This window comes from Gadus macrocephalus, chromosome 18, assembly GCF_031168955.1.
Source record: "Gadus macrocephalus chromosome 18, ASM3116895v1".
Lineage (NCBI taxonomy): Eukaryota > Metazoa > Chordata > Actinopteri > Gadiformes > Gadidae > Gadus > Gadus macrocephalus.
Window position 1 is genome coordinate 4,961,092 of NC_082399.1, and position 20,102 is coordinate 4,981,193.

The window sequence follows — 20,102 nt, forward strand, 5'->3', positions numbered from 1 at the left end:
ACGAGGACGTCTTCCTCTTCGACCCTTCAATGGATACTTTGAATCTTAACCCTTCTCACACAGCTCCTCCTAAGAGATAGATATTTACCGTAGTACTAAACATTCATTGGTATTCAAAAGTTTCACACGTTTTAAAACGGATCTTCTCATATATATATAGTACATTATTAATACCTCGCCTCAATTCATCTCAAATGTATTATAACCAGCATGGTATTTATTAACTGATTGCACTTAATATTTATGTCATATTTGACACATTTTACACTTTTAAGAGTCAGTTCTCCATTTATAAACATGCACTTTGCATATTTTATACATATTTATATAAATGTGTGTATTTGTAGACACCTGTGCTTGTGTGTATTGTCTGCCAGGTAGCAATGCTGTGTTTTTGTTTGTTTTTTGTTTGGACATGGCCCTGTCCTTCGTAATGCTGCTGCTATGTGCCCTCAATTGCCCCCTGGGGACAAATAAAGTTTTTTTTTAATTTGAATTTGAATTAAATGGCGTTTGCAGTCCAATTCCTAGTTCTAAAACCTTTAACCTAGGGTCTATAGTATATACTCAGATGATGTGCACTCGATGTGATGTTTGTTATTTCCCATGATGCATCTGTAGGAGCCGGGGCGGCGGGCGCGGGGTGTGTCCGGGTGGAGGTGAGCCCCGCCCTACCGGGCCCCACCCCCCTGGTCCGGGAGCTGAACCTCTCCCTGTCCTCCCCGGCCGGCTCCGTGGAGCAGACCGTCTTCCTCTCCCCGCTGTGAGTCCCCCTCTCAGGGTCCCCCTCTCTCAGGGTCCCTCTCTCAGGGTCCTCCTCTCTCAGGGTCCTCCTCTCTCAGGGCCCCCCTCTCTCTCAGGGCCCTCCTCTCTCTCAGGGTCCTCCTCTCTCAGAGTCCTCCTCTCTCAGGGTCCTCCTCTCTCAGGGTCCCCCTCTCTCAGGGCCCTCCTCTCTCTCAGGGCCCCCCTCTCTCTCAGGGTCCTCCTCTCTCTCAGGGTCCTCCTCTCTCTCAGGGTCCTCCTCTCAGGGTCCTCCTCTCTCAGGGTCCTCCTCTCTCAGGGTCCCTCTCTCAGGGTCCCTCTCTCTCAGGGTCCCCCTCTCTCAGGGCCCCTCTTTCAGGGTCCCTCTCTCAGGGTCCTCCTCTCTCAGGGCCCCCCTCTCTCAGGGCCCCTCTTTCAGGGTCCCTCTCTCTCAGCGTCCCCCTCTCTCAGGGCCCCTCTTTCAGGGTCCCTCTCTCTCAGGGTCCTCCTCTCTCAGGGTCCTCCTCTCTCAGGGCCCCCCTCTCTCAGGGCCCCTCTTTCAGGGTCCCTCTCTCTCAGGGTCCTCCTCTCTCAGGGTCCTCCTCTCTCAGGGCCCCCCTCTCTCAGGGTCCCTCTCTCTCAGGGTCCTCCTCTCTCAGGGTCCTCCTCTCTCAGGGCCCCCCTCTCTCAGGGCCCCCCTCTCTCAGGGTCCTCCTCTCTCAGGGTCCCCCTCTCTCAGGGCCCCTCTCTCAGGGTCCTCCTCTCTCAGGGTCCCCCTCTCTCAGGGTCCCTCTCTCAGGGTCCTCCTCTCTCAGGGTCCCTCTCTCTCAGGGCCCTCCTCTCTGTCAGGGTCCTCCTCTCTCAGGGCCCTCCTCTCTCTCAGGGTCCCCCTCTCTCAGGGCCCCTCTCTCAGGGTCCTCCTCTCTCAGGGTCCCCCTCTCTCAGGGTCCCTCTCTCAGGGTCCTCCTCTCTCAGGGTCCCTCTCTCTCAGGGCCCCCCTCTCTCTCAGGGTCCTCCTCTCTCTCAGGGCCCCCCTCTCTCTCAGGGTCCTCCTCTCTCAGGGCCCTCCTCTCTGTCAGGGTCCTCCTCTCTCAGGGCCCTCCTCTCTCTCAGGGTCCTCCTCTCTCAGGGCCCCCCTCTCTCTCAGGGTCCCCTGAGAGAGAGGAATCTTGGACCGTCTTTCCCCGTTCTCTATCTGTATTTATTTTTTCTCATGAGTCCATTTCGTTCTTACTTCTAATCAGATTATACAGCGAGTGCTTGAAAAATTATCTCTAAAATAAACATGTTTTTTTGATTGTTGGCTTAACTCTAACAGGTTAAACCGCACCAAGGGGGCTCTCTCGGTGCGGCTGCAGTCGTCGCTGGACGCGGGCCCCATCAGGGCCTCTGTGTGTGTCTTCAGCTCCCTGTGTCAGTACTACAACGTGACGGACGGCCGGTGGCGCAGTGACGGGCTCCGGCCACTGGAGGGCAGCACCCTCCGCTCGGCGCACTGCCTCACCACGCACCTCACCATGTTCGGGGCCAGTCTGTTTGTCCACCCCGGGGCCGTAGTGCTGCTGCCACCGGTATGGAGGATCTTTCTCTTAGGCTCATAGTGAGGGTAGGGAGGATAGAGCTGTACGAAGAATGAGTGAATTAGAAATCGGATTGAAAAGTTTTTATCTTGTTTTGACCTTTTTTAAACAGGTTAGTCTCATTGAGATGAAACCTGTCTCTCTTACAAGAGCGCCCTGGCCAAGACAATGCATCAAAACAATACAATAAAAATACAGTAAACAAGATACAGCACCATATTAGAAACCATTAGAAAATAAGTTCATCCCTTAATCACATTCTTTGTAGTAGGATAAAAGATAATTTAATGCATGATAGCGAGTACAGCACAGTGAGGAAGGGAAAGGGGAGATTATCTTCGTGCTTTGTACTATCTACGAGTTCACGTCAAAGCAAACATCATGATGCCCCCGAGTAATGCGGCAGAGCGGGTTGACTTGTTAACCGGAAGGTTGTTAGTTCAATACCAGGCTCCTCCTAGCTAGAGTGGCGAGGTGTCCCTGAGCAAGACGCCTCGCCATAAAGGGCTGATTATGGTTCCGCGTTCCCGCAACGCAAGGGACCATGCAGACGCTTCGACGCAGTCGTGAACCTTTATGGTTCTGCGTCGGGTTTTAGTAAGCCATCCAATCACAGCCTCTGCTGCTGCGTCGCTTGACGGAAGCTTACGCTTTTTGGGAGGGGCACATCCGGCCCTTGCGGTGGACGCAAGGAGGTTCCGCAAGGACGTAAGGGGTCCGTCACCGCCTTGCGTTGCGGGAGGGAACGTCTTACTTCTCCCGATGAGCTGGCTGTCGCCCTGCACGGTTGACACCACCGTTGGTGTTTGTACAAAAATGGTTGGAAGTGGCTTTGGATAGAAGCGTCGGGTATTTGTTATGTTAATCTATCTTCTCCCTCACCCTCCCCCCCCCCCCCCCCCCTCCAGGGGGACGGCGGGGGGCTCAGCGTGGCCGTGGGCCTGGTGTGTGCGGTGCTGGTGTTGATCCACCTGCTGCTGGGACTCGTGGCCCACGGGCTGGACCACCTGGAGGGCCGGAGGCTGGGCACGGTGCCGCTCTGTGGGCCTGGGGGGGGCTACCGCTACCGGGTCCTGGTGAAGACGGGCTGGAGGCCGGGGGCAGGTCAGACCAGGACACGCGCACGGACACACACGCATGTACACAAACACACACGCACGCACACACGCGCGCACGCATGTATACCCACGCACGCATTGGCAGGCGGACACACATACCCACGAGCATGTAAACACATGCACGCACGCATAGGCAGGCGGACACACACACGCACACACACACACACACGCACGTATACACAAACACCCACAGAAACACGCACGCACGCATAAAGAGATGGACACGCACATTGTTGTTTTCTGTGTCATTTGTGTAGTTTTGCTATTTCTTGTTTACATGTTTCAATCAAATGTTAACTTTAAACCAGAGCTAAAAATGCTGCAAGTAATAGTTATTGAGAAACGTTTGAGGTACAGCAACCGAATAGTGTAGCGCCTCTTTAAGAGAGGAGTGTGTTGTGGTCCATGTGACCGGTGTTTACCATATGAGGAGGAAGCGCAAGATTTGTTTTCTTTGGTACATGCATTTGAGTGCTGTATTCCCTGGTTTGCCGTGGGTCATTCCGGGAGATGTAGTTTCCTATTGCGGAGAAAGACTAAATGCACCTTTGCAAAGGCTGTTCGATGTATTACCTGCTTTCCCTTTATGAGAAATAAACAAACCATAAGTGGAGTAAACTGAACACACATACACAAACACATATGTGCAACCACGCACTCATGCATAGACACACACACACACACACACACACACACACACACACACACACACACACACACACACACACACACACACACACACACACACACACACACACACACACACACACACGGCAGACCCCTTAAAGCAAGCTTGTGTTTTTCATCCAACATCAGCCCTATGATGGTCGGTTCCCTCGGTGACGGAGGCTTGTGGCGGGAACAGTTTTATACAACCAATAACAGAAGTGCTGTCCTGTAAGAAAGCGTATCTCCCCCCGCGGTTCACACCCCCCTCGTCGGTACACACCAGGGTTTGCCGTCGGCCGGTCGATGCGTTCTCCCGTTTGCCTTCATCAGCAACTCTGCGATGGCACAGCCAGCGATCCGCCGGCCGATGTCTGAGCGCCATCGAGTGACTCTCAGGATCTGTGCGGCGCAGCAGTTTTGATGTACTGCCCGGCAGCTGCCTGATGGGTGCGTTCCCAGAAAGTGTTTTTCCTTGAGACCGGGAGAGAGATGGTGCCCGGTTGGCACTATCGGATTCTGAGGTTTTCTTGTAGATAAAAACAAGTCTGTTCAGCGATGGCAGTTTTTTGATGCATGAAATGTGACACAGAATGAAGATGGAACAGAGTTCGTTTTTTTTTAGGTGCATTTTTCGTACACACTCACAAACACACATTCACTATTTACACTCACTATAAACACGCATACTCACAATACACACAATTCACATACACAAACTCACAGCATACACTCACTATTTACACACACACAAGCGCACGCACACAAACTAGTCAACACATGCATACCCATACACCCACACAAACCCCCTCCCCCCTCCCTCCAAAGTCTTTTTGGTACCAGCTCCAATGCCATCTTGTGTGATTACCCATCAGGCACCACGGCCCACGTGGGCGTGTGTCTGTACGGCGCGACCAAGAGCGGCGGGCGCCACCTGCAGAGGGGTGGGGCCTTCCAGCGGGGCGGCCTGGACCACTTCCACCTGGAGACCCCCCACGGCCTGGGGGAGCTGTGGAAGATCTGCATCTGGCACGACAACACCGGTACCCCCCTGTGGAGCCTCGTGTGGGTGTGTGTGGGGCTTGGAGATGGCTCTTTGTGTGTGTGTCTGTGTGTCCTGAAGATGTGTGTGTGTGTGTGTGTGTGTGTGTGTGTGTGTGTGTGTGTGTGTGTGTGTTGAAGATGGCTCATTGTTTGTTTGAGTGTGTGTGTGTCCTGAAGATGTGTGTGTGTGTGTGTGTGTGTTTGTTGAAGATGGCTCTTTGTGTGTGTGTGTGTGTGTGTCTGTGTGTCCTGAAGTTGTGTGTGTGTTGAAAATACGAGAGGGAGAGAGACGAGGGAGGGAGAGACGAGAGAGAGGGAGAGAGAGAGGGGGGGGGGGGGGAGAGAGAGAGAGAGAGAGAGAGTGGGAGAGAGGGGGAGAGAGACGAGAGGGAGAGAGGGGGAGAGAGAGAGAGAGAGAGGGAGAGAGAGAGCTGATAAAAGCTGAAGCTGTCCCTTGTCCTTGAGTGGGGGTCTCATCCCAGAGCGAGAGGGTCAACCAGTTAAACAGTTAACTGGTGAGGGGGCCGACGCCCTAATGCCAGTGACGGTCCTGTGACCCCCCCCCCCCCCCCCCCCCCAGGTCTGGACCCGTCCTGGTACCTGCAGCAGGTGGTGGTCTGGGACCCCCAGACGGACCACCTCTTCTTCTTCCTGGTGGAGGACTGGCTCTCTGTGGGGGGGCACGGCACCGGCACCCTGGAGAGGAGGGTGCTGGCCTCCTGTGAGTGATGACTGGTGACCAGTTACTACACCTAGCCCTGGGACTAGTGACTACATCTAGCGCTAACCAGTGACTACCACCGTAACTCAAGCGAGCAGTTTCACTAGTTAAAACGAAAGAGGCGGGTGTTTTGTTTCGTATCATTTGTTCATACTGTTCAGTAGTATATGCCTGCATGAGGCCGTAGCACAGTGAACAGGCGAGCTGAGGTGGTGTCGTCATCGAGTCCGCTGCTGTTCCGATTGCAGGTGCGGACTCCAGGACTCGGAGGTTTGTACTTGGAAGTCCCGACTTGCCGAGTGCGAACTTCCAAGTCCACGAGTCCGCAGTCCGCGTACTTGGTATTGAGAAACGGCTTCTAGCCGTTTCTCAATACCAAGTGCGCGAACTGCGGACATCAGTTCGCACTTCGCAAACTACGCGAACTGTGGACTCTGACACGACTCACAGAGCTGTGTCCTGGTGTTAGCAGTTTTACGAGTGATTACATCTAGCACTAACCAGTGACTACCACTGTAGCTCAAGCTAGCAGTTTTTTCTAGTTAGTATATCTAGCACTAACTAGTTAATACATCAATCACTAACTAGTAGCTACATCTGAGAGAGAGAGAGAGAGAGAGAGAGAGAGAGAGAGAGAGAGAGAGAGAGAGAGAGAGAGAGAGAGAGAGAGAGAGAGAGAGAGAGAGAGAGAGAGAGAGAGAGAGAGAGAGAGAGAGAGAGAGAGAGAGAGAGAGAGAGAGAGACAGAGAGAGAGACAGAGACAGAGACAGAGACAGAGACAGAGACAGAGAGAGAGAGAGAGACAGAGAGACAGAGAGACAGACAGACAGACAGACAGACAGACAGACAGAGAGACAGAGAGACAGACAGACAGACAGACAGACAGACAGACAGACAGACAGACAGACAGACAGACAGACAGACAGACAGACACTCTGGCTCACAGAGCTGTGTCCTGGTGTTCAGGTCCCGAGGAGCTCTCTGGATTCCGGCGTGTTCTGCGCTCCCAGCTGCTCTACGGGGCGGCGGAGCGCCACCTGTGGCTGTCCCTGTGGACGCGCCCCGCCCACAGCCTCTTCACCCGGGCCCAGAGGGTCACTTGTGGGGCCCTGCTGCTGCACCTCTACATGGCCCTGGGGGCCGTGTGGCACGGGGCCGTGGGCTCCACCACACACAGGTGGGTCATGTGTCCATACCTACCACAGCGTTGGGGAACCCTCGAGCCTGATTGGTCCGCTCAAGGATTGATCGAATTCAAATATTTTTATTTATTTTTTTACTTTTTTGGTGATTTATTACAGTTACTGACTAGAGATCAGTAAGATTTATTTTTATTTTACAATTCAATAGTTAAATAAAGACGTTATAATATCAATTCATCTCAACACATCAGGCTGGCCTAAAGGAAAGAGATGTTTATATGTTGACTGCTTCCAATGTTGTCATGCTAAAGAATGATTTATTGCTTTTTTTAATGAATAATACCGAACATAAGGAAATTAATAAATACGTAAAAATTGCATGTTAAATCGCAATCAACATATTGTTCATAAAAATCGTAATTTGATTATCTCCCCAAATCGTTGAGCCCTCGTCCGCAGTGGAAATGAGGGCGGCATGTGGCTCAGGAGCCAGGGCGGGTCGGCTGGTAACCGGAAGGTTGCCAGTTCGATCCCCGGCTCCTCCTAGTGGAGTGTCGAGGTGTCCCTGAGCGAGACGCCTCGCCCTGACTGCTCCAGACGAGCCGGTTGTCGCTGTGTGTGAATGTGTGTATGAATGGTTGTAAGTTGCCCTAAATATAATATAACACGTTTAAAACATAAATGTTAATATTGGTCAACTATGTTGCAAGGGGATGCATTATTTTTAAATAACAGGTTCCGAATCAATGCGCTACGAATCCTCTCAAGACAACGGTCAGATACAACCATCGACCAGACATATCCTCGACAACGCAAAAACAATTTGCTCAAATCCCTGCAGAAGAGCATAATACAATTGTGTCCGATGAATATCGATTAAAAAACGACAAAGTAGCAGATACTAATGGAGTTAACCACCCCAGGCTGCCTCGGCATTGGACAATAATGCACTGAATCAATGTACATTATGTGGTTTATTGCTTACGTCATATGTGGGACATGGTTATATAATGGCTTCGTTAATACACTGTAATAGTACATGAGCTGTTTTAATGTTTCCCACCGTATTGATTATTTGGTGGGGGGGGGGTTGCAGGGGGCCGGTGTCGGCGGACATGATGCTCAGTGGGGAGACGGTTGCCGTGGGGATGACCCTGAGCCTGCTGGTGTTTCCTCTCCAGTGTGGTCTCTGTTGGCTGTTCCGGAAGATACGCGGCCAGGTGCACATGCACACTCACACATGCATGCACGGACGCATAACGCAAGCACACACATGCACGTGCACAGTACACACACACAAGCATACATGCAAACACTGAAATACAAGCATAATTTCACACACACACACACACACACGTAAATGCGAACACATATGTAAACGCGCACACACACACACACACACACACACACACTCAAATACACACAGACGTTTATATTAATAGTGCTGCTGATTGGGGGTCATTATGCTGATATTAGGAGGTTTGATGTGAACAGACTTATCTTAACGTGGGATCAGTCCACATTGGGCCTCTGCTAGTCCCGGTACACTTATCCTTGTTGACCGTTGAAGCTGGTCTTGGGTTTGTATGCGTCGCTGAAGCCAGGACGATGTTGCTGAATAAGTGGTGGATGTTTGGCCGTTGATACGGTGACATCTTGATTACAGGCAAATATTAGGAGAAGATAAGAGTGAGGGAGGAAGTGAAACAGATTTAATCAAGTTGAAATTAAAGTCATTCAATCTTTCCGTTTGTCAACAAGCATGCGTGTGTTTGTCTGCGCACTTGTGTGTGTTTCTGTCTTTGTGTGTGTGTGTATATGTCTGTTTTTCTTTGTGTGTTTGTTTGTCTTTGTGTGTGTGTGTCTTTCGGTTTTTCTTTGTGTGTGTTTGTTTATCTTTGTGTGTATGTTTGTCTTTGTCTGTGTGTGTGTGTCTTCGTTTGTGTTTGTGTGTGTGTGTGTTTGTCTTTGTGTGTGTGTGTTTGTCTTTGTTTGTGTGTGTGTGTGTGTTTGTCTTTGTGTGTGTGTTTGTCTTTGTGTGTGTGTGTTTGTTTGGCCGTGTGTGTGTGTATTTGTCTTTGTGTGTGTCTCTGTGTGTTTGTCTTCGTGTTTGTGTGTCTGTCTTTGTGCGTGTGTGTTTGTCTTTGTGTGTGTGTGCGTATGTGGGTGTGCGTGTTTCCAGGTAACACTCGACCTGTCTGCTCCTTCGTCTCCGGTCTGTCACTCAGTGGAGATGGACGTCTTCCTCGGCCAATCAGCTCTCTCCGGCCCATCCTTCCTGTTTCTGCCGGACAGCTCCCACACCCCCAGACGAGACAGCAGTCCGTCATCTGTGAGCGCACACACACACAGACACACACACACACACAGACACACACAGACAGAGACACACGCACGCATGCACGCATATCCACAGATATACAATCACATCAATGCAACCACACACACACACACACACACACACACACACACACACACACACACTAAAATACACATACAAACGCACACATACAGACACAGTCACACACGCAGACACACACAGACACAGTCACACACGCAGACGCACACACATCCTTTGCTCCACTGTCTCCGTGCCGTCTCCTTCTAACCCCCCCCCCCTGTGGTGTTCAGCTCTTAGGCAGTAAAGCGTTTGACTCGGGCATCCTGGCGTTCTGGGAGGCGGCGGGCCTCACCCAGGCAGCGCACGGGGGGGGTGGGGGGGGCGGTGACGGGGGCCCCCCCCACGCAGGGGCCCTGGGGGGCTGGCCCTCCTGCGACAGCCTCGCCGAGCTCACCCTCTCCGGCTCCCCCTCGGACACGACCTTCGACCCCTGCCCCGCGACCTTGACCTCCGAGCCCCTCGGCCCGTCTCCGTCCTGCGGGGGCCCGACGCGGCCGCTGAGGAGGAAGAAGGGCCTGACGCTGCCCCGCCTGGCGCCGGCCGGCCCCACCAACGCCGCCGCCGCCGCCACGCTCGGGCTCGGCCCCTTCCCCATCGGCCCTCTGTCCCCTGCTGGGCGACCGCGCCCCAAAGCGCTGGCCCAGTACCCCTCCCTCACCAACAGCTTCCTGACGCAGTCTGGTGAGTCCCGGGGGCTGTTGTCGGGTTCATGTTGTTGTTGTTCCTCGTTGGTTTGTATGCGTCAGCCGAGGCAGTCAGGATGGAGCTTTGCCCCGATTAGTGTCAAGGCTCCCTGGACGCCAATATTAAGTAGATTACAGAAACCAGATCCAGTGCAACACACAGTGGGAGGAGACGCAATACAATACACGCACGCGCGGACGACGCATGCACGCATGCACACATGCACACAGACACACACGCGCACACACACACACACGCACCGAGCGAGGTAGTCAGCTGGGAGTACATACAGATGATTTGCACGCAGGCGACAACCATACGCTATTTTAATTCATAGATCTTGCAATGTGCAGCGATTACCCCCTCTGTCGACACACGTTCACTAAACAACGTTGTGTTGTTGTTGTTGTCGTCAGAGGAGAACCTCCTCAGATCCATCCACACCGAGGACCCGGAGGACATGAAGATCACCTCCTCCACCTCCACCTCCACCTCCGACAGCGGCCGCTACTCCCCACGCGGATCCTCTTCCTCCTCCTCCTCCTCCTCCTCCTCCTCCTTCACAAACACGTAGGTAGCAGATACTCCCCACGCTGCTGCTCCTCCTCCTCTTCCTCCTCCTCCTCCTCCTCCACAAACACGCCGAACAGGGAGGGGAGAGAAGGCTGCTCCCGTTCCCGAGGCTGGGATGAAGGATCAAACACACGTTCCCGTTCCCGAGGCTGGGATGAAGGATCAAACACACGTTCCCTCCTCCCCTTCCCCCTCCTCTCCTTCATGCGTTTGAGACGCTCGTCTTCCGACGGAGACTGAGAAGACTTCCCACTGTGAGGGGAGGAACTCTCCCGTTCCATTAAGAGATGAGAGGAATCACACGGAGACAAATACCTGGAGAAATGTGGTTTTATATTTTCTATATAAATGTTGACTCTGTATAGAGTTAGGGTTAGAAAATAATGGATCTTTAATTTATACATATAGGATATAATCATTGAAATATAATATAAAATAATTATTATTAATCATTTATTTTGTTAATATTTAATTATGAATTATTTTCCATTGTATTTTATCGTCGTCTTATTTCCCGTCGACGTTCAGCCAGAGCAACTCCTGCAGCTCCTGGTCCGACGGCTGGGGGTCAGAGGTCAAAGGTCAGGGGGGGCCCTGGACCCCCGCCTCCCGGTACCGCCCCCCCTCCGCCCAGTCCATGGTCTCTGTGGCCAGCACCTCCTTCCCCTCCCGCCCCCCCTCCTCCCTCACCCTCCTCTCCGTGGCCAGCACCTCCCTCCCCAGCCCCTCCCCCGATCACCCCCGCTCCCCGTCGGCCACGCGTATAGGTGAGACCCCCCCCCCCACAAACACACCCTGACATGTACCCCCTCTCGCTCTTTGTCGACGTATCCTCCAAGCTCAGCATCGTGTTTAATCCAGCCTCAATACTTTAATCAGATCAATACATTTCTGTATTGACACCACTGTAATCATTTCCATATTCTAACGTACATAATAGCAAAATAATAAAAGGGTTTGACGTGATGTCAGGCAAACTCTGAGCGGCCACCTTGGTGCCTTTTCCACCGTTACAAAAAGACAATACAACAATAACCGAGAGTAACCGAGCGGGAATGACGGCTTGGATGCTTTGGTCAAAGATGCACCCAGATGCCCGGCGGGGAGTTACTCTACGGTACTTCAGATCCCGTGACGGAATCCCTCCTATACTGCACATGTCATATCAGAATGACACCGTTTAGGAGCCGTTACAGGCCTGTCGCCCTGACGACGGGTCAATCGCTGTCACAGCTTAGACGGGAGAATAAACCCTCTGAAGGACCCGCCCTCTCCCCCTCCCCCTTGCCTCCCGTAGGCGTGGCCCGGGGTCCGGCCGGCTGGCTGCTCCCCGGCTGGGCTCTGCGCGTGGTCTACCCCCTGGTGGCGGCGGTGCTGGCGGCCTGCCTGGGCTGCGTGGCGCTCTACGGCCGCGCCTTCCCCCGCGCGGTGCTGCTCCTGTGGCTGGCGTCCGTCCTGACGGCCTTCCTGAGCTCCGCGCTGCTGCTGGAGCCGCTCAAGGTGACCGCCGCTCCCACACGGGGGCCTCTCCGGCCCCTCGGCGCTGTTGGTAGCGTTGTAACGGGTTGGGTCGGTCATTGGGGGCCACACCTTGTCATTTACCGTCCATCTGGTCATCCAGCCGTCAGCCCTATCCACTCGTCCATTCGCTCATTCATCTTTACCGACGGCAGTGTGTGTGTGTGTGTGTGTGTGTGTGTGTGTGTGTGTGTGTGTGTGTGTGTGTGTGTGTGTGTGTGTGTGTGTGTGTGTGTGTGTGTGTTCAGGCCTGGTTCTTCATGGTGCTGTGTGTGTCCAAGTGTGTGTCGAGGCCTGGTTCTACACCGTGCTCAGTGTGTGTGTGTGTGTGTGTGTGTGTGTGTGTCCATGTCTGGTTCTTCACGGTGCTTTGTGTGTGTGTGTGTGTGCGTGTGTCCAGGTGTGCGTCCAGGCCCTGCTCTACACCGTGCTGTGGCGGCCCGTGGACCCAGAGGTTGAGGAGCTGCTGTCCCGGGAGGCCGTGGTCTGGAGGCCCGAGGTGGAGCCTGGGGCCACAGTACGCCCGCCGTGGGGATACAGCCTCCTGCAGGCCAGGCAGGAGGCGCAGAAGGCCTGGGCACTGCGCTCCCTCATGAAGGTACAGAGAGAGAGGAGAGGAGAGGAGCAGACACAGGCTCAGTGGAGATAAAGAGCTCACACTGGACCTGGGCTGGGGCTGAACTGAACTGCTTCAATCAATCAGTATGAACTGAGTTTTGTAGTGTTGAAGGTTCAGATCTAGTCGTACTTGTGGTCTGATCGTGTGTGAACAGGTCTGTTGTTGAGGTTGTTGTGTATCAGCACAGCCTGGAAAAGAGATAGAGAATACATTCTCTCTCTCTCTCTCTCTCTCTCTCTCTCTCTCTCTCTCTCTCTCTCTCTCTCTCTCTCTCTCTCTCTCTCTCTCTCTCTCTCTCTCTCTCTCTCTCTCTCTCTCTCTCTCTTCTCCCCCCCCCCCCCCCCCTCCCTCCCAGCACTGTGTGGGTCAGCTGTTGTTCCTGCTACTGGTTCTACTGGTGAACTACCAGAGCAGCCCCGAAGAGGGCCTGGGCCGGATGCTGCGGGCCAGCACCCAGCGGGCCCTGAACACAGCACCCACGGGTGGCCCCAACCTCACCTCACTCACATGGCAAGACACACACACACACACACACACACACAGTCCCAACACACACGTCACCGTTATCTTTCTCCCAACGTCAATGAAAAAACTGTTTAGGATTTGCCAGCATATTTATTTACACACACACACACACACATATATATTCACACAAATACACATGCACATATATTCAAACACACACACTCACATCTATATAATAATTCTGGAATAAGAACCCCCCCATTGACGGACCCCCAACCCCCCCCCCCCCCCCCCCAGCTGTCCGGAGGCGTGGCGGTGGATGGACCGCGTCCTGGCGCCCCTCCTCCACCCCAACCCAGGGCCCGTGAGGCTGGTGGGGTTGCCACGGTTGCGGGTCACGCCCCACCTCGGAGGCGCCGCCCAGGTGGTCGCCCTGGGCAACGGCAGCGGGGCCACGAGACGCCTGCTGGGGGAGCTGTCCGAGGGGGGAGGGGCCACAGCACAGTAAGGGGGTCACCTGAGGCCATGTTGTGTCATGTGATGCCATGTTATGTCATGTGATGCCATGTCACGTGACGTTATGTCATGCGATGTCGTGTCATGTGATACCATGCCATGCACAAATAGTTTTAGTGTTGGGTTTGGGTTTAGTCCTGAGTTTGGGGTTTGGTTCTGTGTTTATAGTAAGGTCAGACCATGAAGAAAACTAAACCTGAACCTAGAACCTGAACTTAGAAACTAAACCTGTTGGATTCCTTTGCTAAAGATGATGAAAATAATTGTTCTTTTAAAAATCTATTTTGGGGTCCTTTGGACTGCAGGTTTTTTTTTTACAATCAATTTGAAAAATGTGCCGAGCAGAACTACAAATGATTTTACTTCCGTCAGACAGACACCGCTGTTGTTTGTATGTATTCCTCTCTTGCCCCTGGTTTGGTGTTGTCCCGTCCCCTCTGTGTCTCTGATGAAGGGCGTCCTAAACCAAACGTGCCCCCCCCCCCCCCCCTCCAGGTTCAGGCTGCTCTCGGTGGACTTCACGCTGGCCCACCCGGAGACGGGCCTGCTGGTGTGTGTGAGCCTGCAGCTCAGGTGGTCTCCTCCTCAGAGGGTCGCCCCCTCCCTGTCCGTCCACCCCCTCCTCGTCCCCCCGGACCCCGGCCCCCACCTGCAGCTGGCCCTGACGGTACAGACCAATCACAGCCTGACGTTACAGACCAATCACAGCGTGACGGTACTGACCAATCACAACCTGACGGTACTGACCAATCACAGCCTGACGGTGCAGACCAATCACAGCCTGACGGTGCAGACCAATCACAGCGTGACGGTACTGACCAATCACAGCCTGACGGTACAGACCAATCACAGCGTGACGGTACTGACCAATCACAACCTGACGGTACTGACCAATCACAGCCTGACAGTGCAGACCAATCACAGCGTGACGGTACAGACCAATCACAGCCTGACGGTACAGACCAATCACAGCGTGACGGTACTGACCAATCACAACCTGACGGTACAGACCAATCACAGCCTAACGGTACAGACCAATCACAGTGTGACTGTACAGACCAATCACAGCCTGAGACAGACTGTGTGGATGTGTTTTGAACTAGAGCTGAACTTAAGGACACACTTTCTAATTTTTCCCAATCACTGACGACTGACGTCTGGGGGAACATCCGACCAGAAGAAAACAATTTATAGAGAGAAAGGCCCAGGATGGATTGACTCTTGGATGACCATTAACGGTTGATATTCGCTGTAGAAAAATATTACCTCGGTAATTTAAATGCAGGTCATTAAAGGTCATTAAAAAAATAAATAACATCAGGCTTGAAAAAATAAAACGATTGAATCAAAAATCAGGGAAGACAAAATCTCTGGTGAAACAAAACAATTGCGTCTCTGGTTGCAGTTGACGTCACCTCACATACAAATATGGCAGTGACATCACTCATTTGCACCAATCACTAAACGAATAACCCTTGTGTGTTGGTTTGACTGTGGCTGAATTTGATGAATTAGTGTTCATTTTGTAACTCTTAACGATCCCCAACTCCTCCAGGTCCTCCTCCTCACCTCGGCCCTCCTCCTGCTGGCCGGTGAGATGCACGCCATGGCTACTGAGCGCGCTCAGTACATCCGGCAGGGCGGCCATTGGCTCCAGCTCTGCCTGGCCTCGTTGTCCATAGCAACAGCGATACTGCAGCTGCAATGCCAATCTCGTGCCTCCGGCTGTGTCCAGCAGGTATACACACTAATACATTGCATTACTTTTTCTTTTTTACTTTGCCTTTATTTTCTATCAATTTTTTTACTCTGCTTATGCTTAAAACTCTGTTTTCTTTTATTTATCTATTATTACATATTGTTGTATGTCAATGTTTCTATGTGAAGCACTTTGAGTCTGCTTCGTGTACGATAAGTGCTATATAAATAAAGTTGCCATGCCTTGCCTACACACTACACAACATTGTCTTTCTTATTCCAGATATGTGACACAACCTTTAACCTATATGCTATGATATATGCTAATGCTACGCTATGCTACTTCTCCTAGCTCCGGTCGGCGGAGGACACCTTCGTGGACTTCCACAGTGTTGCTCTTCTGGCTGCCCGGGCGTCCCAGCTGGCTGCTGTCCTCCTCACTCTGGTGCTTCTGAAGGTACCACCCCTCTGTCCCTCTCTGTCCCCTTACCTCAAGGCCTGACCCCTTAGGCTCACAGTCTCAGGCTATAGGAGTTATCGGGAAATCCACTTAAACCCTTAACACTTAACACTCCTGTAACTTCCTCTTAAAGTATCCCTTTATTGACGTTTTGTTTCATCTGTTTTACCTTTTACTTTCACAATTATATTTAAATGTATAATATTCTTATTTTGGGCTATTTTGTTATATGGTTGCTTTCAGTTTCTCCAGAATGTGGGGAAGGCGCAGTCGAGTCGATCAGGTATCAACGATAGCGGGTTCAACTCCCGGGTCCAGACTCTATCTATAGGTATCCCTGACACCTGAGCACAAACGACTCCTTAATTAGCAATCTAAATTCACTGTGAGGGGCTCCCGATCAGAGTGTCTGCTGATTGACCAGAGTGTCGACTGACAGACTGGACAGTAAACAGAAAGTCAATAGAATCACAACAGAGCAACAAGGTACCGCTGTTTAAAACCAGTAGAGTTTAACTGGTACCGCTGTGTAGAACCAGTAGAGTTTAACTGGTACTGCTGTGTAGAACCAGTAGAGACTGTGGTGAACTGGTACCACTTTGTAGAACCAGTAGAGACTGTGATGAACTGGTAGCGCTGTGTAGACCCAGTAGAGACCGTGGTGAACTGGTAGCGCTGTGTAGAACCAGTAGAGACCTGGTGAACTGGTAGCGCTGTGTAGAACCAGTAGAGTTTAACTGGTGAACTGGTAGCGCTGTGTAGAACCAGTAGAGTTTAACTGGTAGCGCTGTGTAGACCCAGTAGAGACCTGGTGAACTGGTACCAGTAGAGACCTGGTGAACTGGTAGCGCTGTGTAGACCCAGTAGAGACCTTGTGCGCCGGTGTGTCCCAGCTGCTGGGGGCCGTGGTGGCGGGGTGCCGGTGGGTGCTGCTCCCCAGGGTGCTGGCGTCGGCGTGGAGGGAGCTGGGAGCTGTGGTCCTCTTGCTGCTGCTCCTCCTGACGCTGGGGGCGCACGGCGGCCTCGTGGTGAGGAGCACACACACTCACGCACGCTCTGGGTCACACACATACGGGCTGTGGTACACACACACACGCACGCTCTGGGACACACACACACACTCACACTTACACACTCACACACTCACACACACAGGGACACAGGGACGCACGAATGCACGCACGCACACTCTGGGACACACACTCACTCACTCACTCACTCACTCACTCACTCACTCACTCACTCACTCACACATACACACACATGCTCTGGGACACACACATACACACTCTCAGGTACACAAAGACATACACACACACACACTCTGGTTCACATACACATACAAAGACACTCTGGTACACATACACATACACACACATGCTCTGGTACCCACACAAGCACGCTGAAACGCACAAACGCACACACAACTGAGCTACAGTATGTAGCTGATGTTCTCAGGGGGTGGGGAAATGAGAAACGATTGATCAGTCGTTATCTCGTTACCCCACTTCTCCCCACTACTCTCTGACTTTGTCTCTTCAAACACAAGCTTCTTCCTCTCATTTGATCAGACAATTAAAGGCCTCTGCTTAATCAGCGTACTTTGATCACTGTGGGTTCCAACGTCTCTAATTACAGTATATTGTGAATACAATATCTAATCTGTTTGAAATATGTGTATTGAGAACTCTGTGAAGAGTAATAACCCCATTACCAGGGTTCTTATCCGTTTGTTTGAGTCATCACTTATCTATTGTTTCTAGTCTCATCTGCTCCTCTGCCTCCGCCTCCTCCTCCGCCTCCGCCTCCTCCTCCTCCCCTCTCCTCTCCCCCAGGTCTTCTCCTCCTCCACGGAGGGCTTCAGCTCCCTGCGTGCGGCGGGGGTCTCCGCCATGGCCCTCCTGCGGGGCCGGCTGGTCCTTCGCCGGCTGAGCAGGGCCCACCCGGTCCTGGGGCCGCTCTACGCCCTCCTGCTGACGGGGGCCGGCCTCTGGCTGCTGGCCCGGCTGAGTGGAGCTCTGCTGATCCACAGCTACAGGTACACAGTGACAGTTACAGTAACTACAGGTACATACTGATACAGTTACATTAACTACAGGTACACAGTGACAGTTACAGTAACTAAAGGTACATACTGATACAGGTACAGTAACTACAGGTACAGGTACACAGTTACAGTAACTACATGTACATACTGATGCAGTTACAGTAACTACAGGTATACAGTGACAGTTACAGTAACTAACTACAGGTACATACTGATACAGTAACAGTAACTACAGCTACAGGGACACAGTTACAGTAGCTACAGGTACATACTGATACAGTAACAGTAACTACACTACAGGGACACAGTTACAGTAGCTACAGGTACATACTGATACAGTTACAGTAACTACAGGTACAGGTACATACTGAGGCAGTTACAGTAACTACAGGTACGCAGTGACAAAGTTACAGTAACTACAGGTACATGTACTGTACCTATATCATTAATGCTGGCTTGAGTAGGAATGGATACAACTCATTGCCAATATGAACTCATAGCTTGAGCCTACAGCTTTAATAAATCCTCCAATGGGATGACTGCTCTGTTCCTCAGGACAGTGAAGGCGACGCAGCGTCCCGTACCCCAGGACCCCGACATGCTGGAGTTCTTCATCAAGAGGCTCAAGCTGTGGACCGGCCTCACCAAGGCCAGAGAGGTCAGAGGTCACCGTGTGAGAGCGCATTCTGAGGCTGCCACGGTAACGGTAGGGCTCGCCATATCTAACCCCGGCTGACCTCTGACCTTCTCCCAGTTCCGGCACAGGGTCAAGTTTGAAGGCATGGGGTCGCCTCCTTCCAGGGTCGACTCCCGGCTCTCCTCCAGGGTCGACTCCTCCCCCTCCACCCTATCGGTGCGCTCCGAGGACTCGTGGGCGTCGCCCGGCCCCGGCCCCGCCCCGGGGGCCCGCCTCCTGCCCGGCGTGGACGCCCTGCTGGCCGCGTTCGAGCGAGTGAACCGCGTCACGGAGGAGGTGTGCGGCCTGGAGCTCAGCCTGGAGGAGGCGCAGGGCCGGGCCAGGGAGAGGAGGAGGAGGAGGAGCAGGGAGGGGAGGACGGAGGACACCGAGGAAGAGGAGGAGGAGGAAGAGGAGGAGGAGGTGGTGGAGGAAGGAGGTGATGGAGGCGGAGCTGAGGAGACGGCGTCCGGGGCGCCGCGTGAAGGAGCAGGAGGCGGAGCCACCAGATGCAGGAGGGCGAGCGTGCTGAACCCCCGCCGGCCCAGGGCCTCGCTGCCGACCTGCGCCTCCTTCGACTCCTCCCCCCTCCGGGCGTCGCCCCTCCCCCGCCTGCGGAGCTCCGCCTCCGAGTCCCGCTCGGCCGGGCCCCCGCTGTCTCGCCTCCCCGCCGACGCTCCCCCCTCTGGGGCCTACATCCAGGAGGGGGGGTACATCCAGGGCCCAGGGGCCTACCTGGGGGCCTCCCTCCAGGGCCCTCCACCCGGCGTGGATTCCCTCCCCAGGAGGAGGGCCTGGCACTCGGGGAGCTCACAGTGGTCCAACGGGGCCCCTGGGGGCCCGGACGGGACTGGGGCGTCTGGCCCCTGGTGCGGAGGGGGCCCCCCGGCGCCCGGCCGACCCAGGAGCGAGGAGACCTCCAGGGGGTCGGCCGGCGACGGAGCCCCCGTCAAGAGGAAGGCCTGGAGCTCCGACGGAGCAGAGAGCCAATAGGCAGACAGGAGGGAGAGCCAATGAGAAACGACCTCGTTGGTGTTACTAACGGGAGAACGCTGTATTATCAATAGAATTAGGAGTCTAGTTGACGAGGTTTCCGCTGATGTCTACCTCTTTGGTTCTATAAAGTTTTGTTCCAACCGATGTTGTAGAGCTACTTAGTGTAATACTTGTGAACACATACATATTTGTTTTGTAAAAGAGATATATATATTAGTATAAAATAAAGATAAGTGACCTCATGTTCTTGTGTAAATCATTTTAATGAAAAACACTGTAGACCAGCGGTGAAGGAACATATTTTAGTACTCAACTGCATGTCAGGAATTCATTGACTAAATAAGTGGATTTGTGATATGTTTACCGATTGGATAGAAGTTATGTTTATTCAAGAATTCCCCCAAAACTCCTGATTTTAAAAGTGCAGCACCCAATAA

The 20,102-nt window shown here is 52.9% G+C and overlaps 1 protein-coding gene across 1 annotated transcript in view; it reads left to right on the forward strand.

The window, feature by feature from the left end:
- Window positions 1–19,907, forward strand: part of pkd1b (polycystic kidney disease 1b) — a 37,492-nt gene extending 17,585 nt beyond the window's left edge. The window contains exons 20-41 of the mRNA XM_060037234.1: window positions 622–763; window positions 2,060–2,312; window positions 3,230–3,425; window positions 4,981–5,148; window positions 5,730–5,870; window positions 6,837–7,047; window positions 8,109–8,232; window positions 9,195–9,344; window positions 9,644–10,094; window positions 10,514–10,667; window positions 11,199–11,437; window positions 11,968–12,170; window positions 12,589–12,786; window positions 13,163–13,317; window positions 13,570–13,776; window positions 14,284–14,455; window positions 15,344–15,526; window positions 15,839–15,943; window positions 16,840–16,974; window positions 17,782–17,984; window positions 18,549–18,651; window positions 18,748–19,907. Of these exons, the coding sequence (XP_059893217.1) occupies window positions 622–763; window positions 2,060–2,312; window positions 3,230–3,425; window positions 4,981–5,148; window positions 5,730–5,870; window positions 6,837–7,047; window positions 8,109–8,232; window positions 9,195–9,344; window positions 9,644–10,094; window positions 10,514–10,667; window positions 11,199–11,437; window positions 11,968–12,170; window positions 12,589–12,786; window positions 13,163–13,317; window positions 13,570–13,776; window positions 14,284–14,455; window positions 15,344–15,526; window positions 15,839–15,943; window positions 16,840–16,974; window positions 17,782–17,984; window positions 18,549–18,651; window positions 18,748–19,662 (4,808 nt within the window). The 3' untranslated portion in view covers window positions 19,663–19,907. The remainder of the gene's footprint in view (window positions 1–621; window positions 764–2,059; window positions 2,313–3,229; window positions 3,426–4,980; window positions 5,149–5,729; window positions 5,871–6,836; window positions 7,048–8,108; window positions 8,233–9,194; window positions 9,345–9,643; window positions 10,095–10,513; window positions 10,668–11,198; window positions 11,438–11,967; window positions 12,171–12,588; window positions 12,787–13,162; window positions 13,318–13,569; window positions 13,777–14,283; window positions 14,456–15,343; window positions 15,527–15,838; window positions 15,944–16,839; window positions 16,975–17,781; window positions 17,985–18,548; window positions 18,652–18,747) is intronic.
- The last annotated feature ends 195 nt before the right edge of the window (window positions 19,908–20,102 follow it).